Genomic DNA, 9,403 nt, shown 5'->3' on the forward strand with positions numbered 1-9,403 from the left:
GAGTTGCTGCTGATTGGCTGATTAGATATTTGCATTAATGTGTACATCTGTATCTAAAAAAAGAGGCCACTGAATGTAATTCACATCAGTTTCTTAAAAGTTTCTGAGGTCATTTTTACAGGGCTGACTTGGTAAATACCACTATAAGCAGTTTGCAGGATAGAATAATCAGTCTGGAGTAATGTTCCCTCAATTTTTTTTAACAGCAGAAATTTTTTCATGGATGGTCTGAAGCTGTATGGCACTTTAAATGTTTAAATTTTCAGAAAATTCCAGCTGCAAGACAACAAATGCTATGTGTGTGGGAGCATTTCAGTTGCTGCATGGCCACACACCCATGCAGTTTAGAGGGAGCAGTTGTCTGGAACCTATCTTAACCTCTGTCACAATAGCGCAAAGTTCTTCAGCTCACAATGTCTTCTGCATCATTTGACGTCGACTAATTTTCTTCACTGCCTATTCTGCCCATTCAGTCAGTGTACACAAGAATCCTTCGTGGTCATATCAGGTTCCAGACCAGATCTAAGTGATCCCTCATTATGTGCTGACAATCTGTTCTCTTCACAGACATTGATATTTATTTACACAGCCATCTTTGTAACTTCAAAACTAATTAAAGCTTGTAGATTACTTTTGAAAGCGGTTTGAAGGCTGGTTCTCAATTTTATTATATGTCTACTTGACATGAATCCCTGATTATAGCTGCTTCTCCCTAACACTGTTTACGATCCAAAAGGAAGGGCACAATGACATTTGAACATAAAGCATGGAACAGTACAGCATTGTACAGGCCATTTGGCCCACAATGTTGTGCCGACCTATATATACAGTATCTACTTCTCCATCAGTTTAACTCTTCCTCCTACTCAGATGTAACCCTCCATTTTTCTATTATCTATGTGCCAGTCTAAGAGTTTTTTTAAATGTCTCTATCAGCCTCCATCACCACCCCTGGTAGGGTGTTCCACACAACCAGCACTCTCCATGTAAAGTATATATCTTTGGCATTTCCCCTAAACTTACTTCCACTCACATTAAATGGATGTTCTCTAGTATATGCCATTGCTATCCTAGGAAAAATGTGCAGGCTATTCATTCTGTCTATCCCTCTTAATGTTTTGTACACTTCCATCAAGTCACTTCTCATGCTTACTTAACCTATTCTTATAAGATATGCTGTCTAATCCAGGCAACATCCTGGTGGATCTCCTCTGTGTCCTCTAAAGTTTCCACATCTTTCCTAATGGGGCACAGAGCTGAACAGAATACTCCCTAACCAGAGTTTTATAGAGCTGTAACACTCACTCAGTGGAAGGAGTGATATTTGTCTTACCCGTGTGTGTGTGAGATGTTGAAAATGTTGGAATGAACAGTTAGTTTTTGATGCACTGTAGATCATGAGGTCATGGTCTCTCTTTGGGGGCTTTGCTGTTGCTTGCCTGACAGGTGGTACGAATGCTGATGCTTTATGTGAGAGCAAGTGGGGGGGGGGGGAGTTAATGATGCTGCTTGCGCATGGGGGTAGGGGGTTTTGCAGTTCTGTCAATCGGTCTCTGTTATTTTCCGTTTGGAGGTAGGGAGTGAGAATTTCATTTTGCATCTTGTGCGCATTCTCTGTTATTCAATGGAACTATTGAACCTTGCAGTTCGTGAACGCAGTCTCCTGACTAACGGAGGGCAGCAAACCATACACCTTCTTAAACAGTCTATCGACTTGTGTGGGAGCATTGAGGCATCTTTGGTCTTTGATCCCAATATCCCTCTGTACCTCCACACTGCTAAGAATCCTGCCATTAACCTTCAAGGAAGTACTAGGGAGGAGATCTTAAAGGATGTTGCTAAAAAGGGAAACATTTTTGGGGAGAGAATGACCAGGCTGTGAGTGTTTTCAGCAGATCAGAGGGGACTGAGAAGAACTAGCAGATAGAAGACCTTTCATGGAAGTGGTTAATACTTGATGAATCATAACATGCTATTAGGGACGGGGGTCAGTCTGAGCAATGATTGAGCAGTATTGATGCAAAACCGGCTGTGAATGTACAAGATGAAATAAATCTGTGCATTCAGTACACTTTATCCATGTTGTCACATGCATTTTGCTGTGGTAATATGTAGTTTGATATGTCATTTTATCAGCAGGGCTGCAATGGAAATTTGCTGTTAATAGCTAATTGCATTCTACCCATTCCAAAGATTTTAGAAATCAAGAAAAAGAGAGGGAATATTTATTTAAATCCGATTGTACAACTCTGAGATTCAGAAGAAAATGTATATTCATTTCAGAGTGTTCTGAGTTGCATTGCCAATTAAGCATTAGTTTTTTAAAAATTTCTATCCAACATAACTGTAGTTTACCTACCACTTACACCCTCTGCAGGTCCATAATGTGATGCTGGGATAACCTCACAAAGAATGCAACAGAAGCACGGGTTCAATACACTCAGTATTACTTGAATTAACAAGCAGGTGTACCTAATAATCTGCCAATCGTGTGCAGCAACTCAATCGATAAAAACATGCAGACATGGTCAAGACTTGTTGTTCAAACCAAACATCAGAATGGGGGAGAAATGTGACCTGCCAATCATGTGGGAGCAACTCAGTGCTTTTATCTGATATCTGCTTTTATGCATTGAGTTGCTGCCACATGATTGGCAGATTAGGTATTGCAACTTTGATGGAATGATTGTTGGCGCTAGATAGGGTGGTTTGAGTATCTCAGAGACTGCTGATCTCCTGGAATTTTCATGCACAACACTCTAACGTTTACAGAGAATGGTGCAAAAAAACAAAAATAACATCCAGTGAAGGGTACTTCTGTTGGTTAAAATGCCTTGTTAATTAGAGAGGTCAGAGGAGAATGGCCAGACTGGTTCAAGTTGACAGGAATGTGACAGTAACTGAAACAAACAAATGCTACAACTTGAAATGGGTGGGCTACAGCAACAGGCAGCCATGTTTATCACACTGAGTGGCCACTTTATCATGTACACGAGGTACCTCGTTAAAGTAGCCACTTAGTGTACATACAACACAGGTGACTTTGGTATTGGTTTATTATTGTTGCCCCACTGTCTTATATTGCTGACCATCATTAAGGGGTAATGTATAGCAGCCAGTCAACCACCTGCATATCTTTGGGAGGTGGGAGGAAAACTGAGCCCTCGGGAAAACCACATGGTTGCAGGGAGAACGTGCAAACCCCACACAGAAAACACCTATGGTCACAATCAGCTGGGGTCCCCTTCAGGTTCCCCTTAAATTATTAATGCCTGTGCCTCATAAGAAATACCAACAGTCTGATATTTGCTATTGATATTAAATAATATGTAAAAAGTCTCACATTTTATGCTCTGATAAAAGACTGGATTTTCCTTTTTGATTTGTGCTTCTTTACCATTCAGAATTCTGCATTGATTTTTCTGTCTCTATTCAGGTGAGTAAACTTCAATGCAAAATGACTGCAAAGTGTATTGTGTTAGCTGCAGTTCTTCAATGCTATTTCTTCTTTTATTTGACTCCAGGGAATAGACTTGTACAAATTAATGGAAGCTGGTCACTTCATTTGTGAAGTGCTCAACAGGAAGACCAACTCAAAAGTGGCTCAAGCTTGTTACAACCCTTGACAGAGATCTTGGCGATGCACTGAAGAGAATTCCTGTTGCAAGTACTTAAGCCATAGTATTTAATGCTATTACTAAATTCAATACTGCACTGGAGTCTTTCCAATAATGTAATGTGCCATAGTGCAATACATCACAACATTGTATTTCATGAGGATACTCAAATGGAACATGGGTAATGATATAAATAGTTTTTTTTTATGCCTGCATTTAGCTTCTGTGATGCAACATAGTTATACAAGAGGTTCTGCCGATGCTGAAAATCTTGAGCAAACGCACAAAATGCTGGAGGAGCTCATCAGGTCAGGCAGCATCTATGGTGAAGGATCTCAGCTTGAAATGTCAGCTGTCTATTTCCTTCAGTTGATGCTGTCTGACCTGCTGAATTCTTCCAGCATTTTGTGTATGTTGCTTCTGTTAGTTACGTTTATCAAACATTTCTGGAGCAAAGGAACGAGACAGAGTCAAATAGTTAATGTCTTTAGTTATGTGTCTGAGTCCTCTTGCAACGTGGCCCCAAATACCTCAGCACCATTGAGCATATCGTCAGGAGATGGTGCATCAAGCAGGTAGCAGTTATCATGAAGGACTCTCACCAGCCGGGACATGCCCTCTTTTCATTACTGCCTTCAGACCGTGAAGCAACCAGTCAGAATATTCTTCATTGTGCATCTGTAGAAATTTGTCAGAGTTTTAGATGGTATGCCTAAAATGCGAAAACTTCGAAGTAAGTAGAGGATGTGTCGTGCCTTCTTTGTGATAGCACTTATGTGCTGGTGCCAGGATATATTCTCCGATATGATAACACCAAGGAATTTAAAATCACCCTCTCTATCTTTGACACCACCTCATTCTGGCTTCTTCCCTCTTTCCTTTCTGGTCCTGATGAAGGGTCTCGGCCAGAAACACCGACTATTTATTCCTCCCTGCAGATGCTGCCTCATCTGCTGAGTTCCTCCAGCGTTTTATGTGATTGTTACTCTGGATTTGTAGCATCAGCAGAATCTCTTGAGTTTGGGACCTGCTCCCTGTTTTGGAGTATTATATTCATAGCCTGGGGATCATACAAAATGCAATGTTAATAATATTATTAACCAAAGCCCATGCAAGTTATTCATCTGCTCATTGTCCAAAATAAGTGAATGAAGGTCTTTTTCTATATGTATTGCCTAGATGTGTACCATCTATTTTACTGCCTCATTCTTGTTATTCATCTGACTCTCAGGGTATTGTTTGAACACCTGTGCCATGTATGCAATGTGTCTTATTACTTGATTAACTTATCCCACAATGTAACAGAGAAGTTCCTGTGAGATTATTTTACATCTAAGTTAGAATCTGTGTTATCTGTAGCATTAAAGTTTTGAGTGTTAATCTATTTGACATGAAAGCTTTAAACTTCAAATGTTCGCAATGTATGAAAGATCTCAGTTCGGTAAATTGAATGTGTTTGTGTCATGTTGAGTATGCAAAATGTATACTTTCTATTAAAGATCAACTTAATTCAGTGGAAAATTGGGTGATGGTGACTACAGGTATCCCCCGTTTTTCGAACGTTCGCTTTACGTCAACTCGCTGTTACGAAAGACCTACATTAGTTACCTGTTTTCGCTAACAGAAGGTGTTCTTACTGTTATGAAAAAAGGCAGCGCGTGCACCGAGCAGCCAAGCTCCTCCCCCGGAACTGCATTCTAGCTGGCTTTGCTTAAACACGTGTCTGTGAGCATCTGTGCTTTATGTCGATTATTTTTGTGCATCCGTTAGCAGGATGAGTTCTAAGGTATCGGAAAAGCCTAAAAGAGCGTGTAAGGGTGTTACACTTAGCGTAAAACTAGACATAATAAAGCATTTTGATTATGGTGAACAAAGTAAGGATATAGTGAGTTTGGCTAAGCGTTTGTGGAAGTTGACGAAGGTGATGTTGAAGCGGTTTTGGCATCCCATGACCAAGAACTGACAGATGAAGAAGAGCTGATGAAGAGGAAAGGATAACAATTGAAGCCAAACGCAGTAGCCCGAAAATGAAGACGTCCAGGAACTGAACGTAAAGCAATTGCATGAGATTTTCGCTGCGATTGACAACACTGCAATGATTGCAGAAAAGTATGACTTTAATTTTGAAAGGGTACGTGGGTTTAGGGCATATTTGCAGGATGGTTTGAGTGCTTACAAATAACTGTACGATAGAAAAATGCGTGAGGCTGAGCAGTCAAGCATACTGTCGTATTTCAAGCCTTCCACATCAGCCACAGCAGACGATGAAACTCGACCTTCGACATTGAGGCGGGCAGACATAGAAGAAGGTGACCTGCCTGCCCTGATGGAAACGGACGATGATGAGATGACACCCCAGTCTCCTCTACCTCCCACCACCCCAAACTCCGACTCAGCCTAACACACCATCATCAGTATCCTCACTGTCTTCCCGATTCCGGTAAGTGAAACTACATTGGCTGTACATTATTTCTACTTTATATAGGCTGTGTATTTTTATGTGTTATATGGTAGCTTCATAGTTTAAAGGTTACTGGAAAGAGAGCTTCTGCCGGAAGAGCTTGTGCCGAGTGTTTTTGCCGCGAGTGCTGCTGAGAGCACTTGCGTGAGATTTTCGCTGCGGTTGACAGAGCTGCAATAATTGCAGAAAAGTATTCCTACATTATATAGGCTGTGTATTTATCAGATAATTCCTGCTTTTACTATATGTTACTGTTATTTTAGGCTTTATGTGTTATTTGGCATGATTTGGTAGGTTATTTTTTGGGTCTGCGAACGCTCACAAATTTTTCCCATATAAATAAATGGTAATTGCTTCTTCACTTTACAACATTCTGGCTTACAAACCATTTCACAGGAACGCTCTACTTTTGAATAGTGGGGGAAACCTGTATTGATAAAACAGTCAGAGGTACATTGGGGTTTATTATCACCTGCACAAATCCACATATGAAAAGCTTAGAACACCATCACAGGCACAGAGCATCAGATAAACAGCAATGTTGGAGGGAAGTAGGTGTTCTTGAACATGGTGGCATGGGACTTCAGGCTTCTGCACCTCCTGCCTGACAGTGGCTGCCAATTCCATGAGGGCCACACTGGAGAATTGCGTACTGCAATTGCAGGTCAGGGCATTCCAGAGTTCAGAGTTCAATTCTGGTATCATTCTCTGTGCTCTCCCCGTGGAATGCATGGTTTTTCCCCAGGTGCCCTGGTTTCGTCACACAGTCCGGAGATCTACCGGTTATTGTTTGCAGGAACCTTCCAGTCAAGATGGTGCCTGTGTACAATGCTCCTCTGGTCGACATCTTCTGGATGGATTCACTCTTATGTGTTTATGTTTGTCTCTTGTCTTGAATGTGATTCTGGAACTGTTGGAGATTGTGTTTTGCTGTTAGGAGATCATTTGGGTACTTCAGTGCTCTGCATTCTCTTAACGATTCCATGAGGCAGTGGGTACAATTCTCGAGGTGAGAAGGCTACAGGGAGGCGCACAAGCTCATGTTTGATCCCATTTTGCTGATTAAAGCAACGAGGGCAATTGAGACATCAAGGCGAGTGCGGAGGTTTGGAGATTGCTTGGGTGTTCTAGTGCTCTGTAGCCTCTTGAGAGGATTCTGGGAGACAGCTTGCACAAACCTCATAGGGGGAGGCTGCAGGGCTGCAGCCAAGATTTGGCTCCATTTCACCGATTAAATCTCCCATTGTTCACTGATCAAAGGAATGAGGGAGATTGAAGCATCGAAGAAAGTGCAGAGGGTGAGTGGGGGCTCCCTGGCTTTTGATCGGTTGCTCAGTACCAGAGAGGGAAAGGCTTGCTGCTGTGCCTGGGCCTAGAGAGTATTGTCCAGTTTTTTCCTGTATTTTTGGATGTTGTCTTTTGACTATAACTCTATTTTATAGTCTTATAGTTTTTATATTCTGTGTTTTTCTGCCCCATATCTTATCGAGTTTTTATTTGTACAGGAGGAGGGATTTGGGGTTCGATATGCCTGATCTGCTTTGTTTTTTTTTGTGTGAGAGCAGGGATTTGGGGTCAATGTGCTTGATCAATTTTGCTCGGTTTTTGTACGGGGTGGGGTGCAGGGGACGATGAGCCTGTTCTGTTTTTTGTTTGTTTCTTTTACGGGGAGGTGGGATTTGGGGGTTGATTGGCAAATTTTTTTTGGCAATCACCTTTCTGGCTCTCAGCTTCACCCCACCCCCTCTGGTCTTCTCCTATCATTTCGCATTTTCCCCTCCCCCTCCTACTTTCAAACCTCTTAATATCTTTCCTTTCAGTTAGTCCTGACAAAGGGTCTCAGCCCGAAACGTCAACAGCGCTTCTCCCTAGAGATGCTGCCTGGCCTGCTGCGTTCCACCGACATTTTGTGTGTGTTGCTTGTATTTCTAGCATCTGTAGATTTCCTTGTGTTTGCCATTAGGGTTAATTGAGTTTGTCAGGGGTTGCTGGGAAAGCATGGCTCAAAGGGCTGAAAGAGCCTACTCCACACTGTATTGCTAAATAAAAAACATTGAAATATATAAATTCTCTAAGATAATAGCTTTATTTGTCACATTTACACTGAAACATTGAAACATACAGTGAACTGTGTTGTTCTTGCATCAACGATAAACACAGCTTGAGGATGTGTTGGAACAGCCTGCAAGTGTCACTCTGCTTCCTTCGCCAACGTAGCACGCCAGTAACTTACTAACCCTAACTCAGACATCTTTAGAATGTGGGAGGAAACTAAAGCACCCTGGGGAAATCCATGCGGTCACAGGGAGAACGTACAAACTCCTTACAAGCAGTGGTGGGAATTGCACCCACCCCAATCTTACAATCGTGCTGTAAGGCATTGCAGTGATTGCTATACCATCGTGCCACCCCAGTTCACCTTGACACTCTCCTCAATTATACCAATGGAATATATACCTGTGTATTGTATCCAGTCAGTAATGAACACAATGAAACAGTTTGTTGTAATACAATCTCAAAATACTTTAAAAATGTATGGGAGAACTTGTGTGAAGGTGGATTACCCAGGGATCCCTTGTCCCAGGTAATCTCTTACATATCAAGGCATAGACATAAACATTTTATAACATCATGAGCAGTTGTAACTGACCTGTGCATTGGCTGATAGCATTGTGAGATCTGTGGAAAAAAGTCAAAGCCAAAATTCAAAGTACGTATATTATCAAAGTATGATTATGTAACCATGTACTATCTTGAGATTCATTTTCTTGCAGGCATTTACAGGAAAATAAAGATATACACGAGAATTTATATTCTGCATAAATAAAGACTGACAAACAACCAGTGTTCAAAAGAAGGCAGTTGTGCAAATTTAAAATTGGGCACCACAGTAGCGTAGCTGTTAATTCAACGTGTTTACAGCTTGGATGTTGGAGTTTGGAGTTCTGATTCTGTCAGTCTTTAAGGAGTTTGTAGATCCTTTCCATGAATGTGCGGGTTTTCTCTGGGTGCCCTATCTTCCTCCCATGCCCCCCCACATCCTAACTTGCTTTTTAGTGGGTTCAGTACAGCATTGTGGACTGAATGTCCTGTTCCTGTGCAGTTTTATTCTATGTTCTATGTTCTGTTTCAAAGACCTACCGGTTAGTAGGTTAATTGGTCATTGTGAATTGTTCTGTGATGAGGCTAGGGTAAAGTAGATGGGTTTCTAGGTGGTGTGACCCTGTTTCATGTTGTATCTCTAAATAAATAAAAACAAATAATGCTGAGAACAGGAGTTGTGGAATCCTTGAAAGTGAGTTAGTAGGTTGTGGAAATAGTTCAG

General features: G+C 41.5%; 1 protein-coding gene across 2 annotated transcripts in view; it reads left to right on the forward strand.

Moving 5' to 3' along the window:
- The window catches only part of hmgcll1 (3-hydroxymethyl-3-methylglutaryl-CoA lyase like 1), a 115,473-nt gene extending 110,004 nt beyond the window's left edge, over positions 1-5,469 (forward strand). The window contains exon 7 of one of the 2 annotated variants that reach the window (XM_073056706.1): positions 3,525-5,469. In XM_073056706.1, coding sequence (XP_072912807.1) covers positions 3,525-3,626 — 102 coding nt within the window. In that variant the 3' untranslated portion in view covers positions 3,627-5,469. The remainder of the gene's footprint in view (positions 1-3,524) is intronic. The other variant, XM_073056705.1, reaches the window with a different exon arrangement.
- Positions 5,470-9,403: the final 3,934 nt, after the last annotated feature.

This window comes from Hemitrygon akajei, chromosome 9 (genome assembly GCF_048418815.1).
Source record: "Hemitrygon akajei chromosome 9, sHemAka1.3, whole genome shotgun sequence".
Lineage (NCBI taxonomy): Eukaryota > Metazoa > Chordata > Chondrichthyes > Myliobatiformes > Dasyatidae > Hemitrygon > Hemitrygon akajei.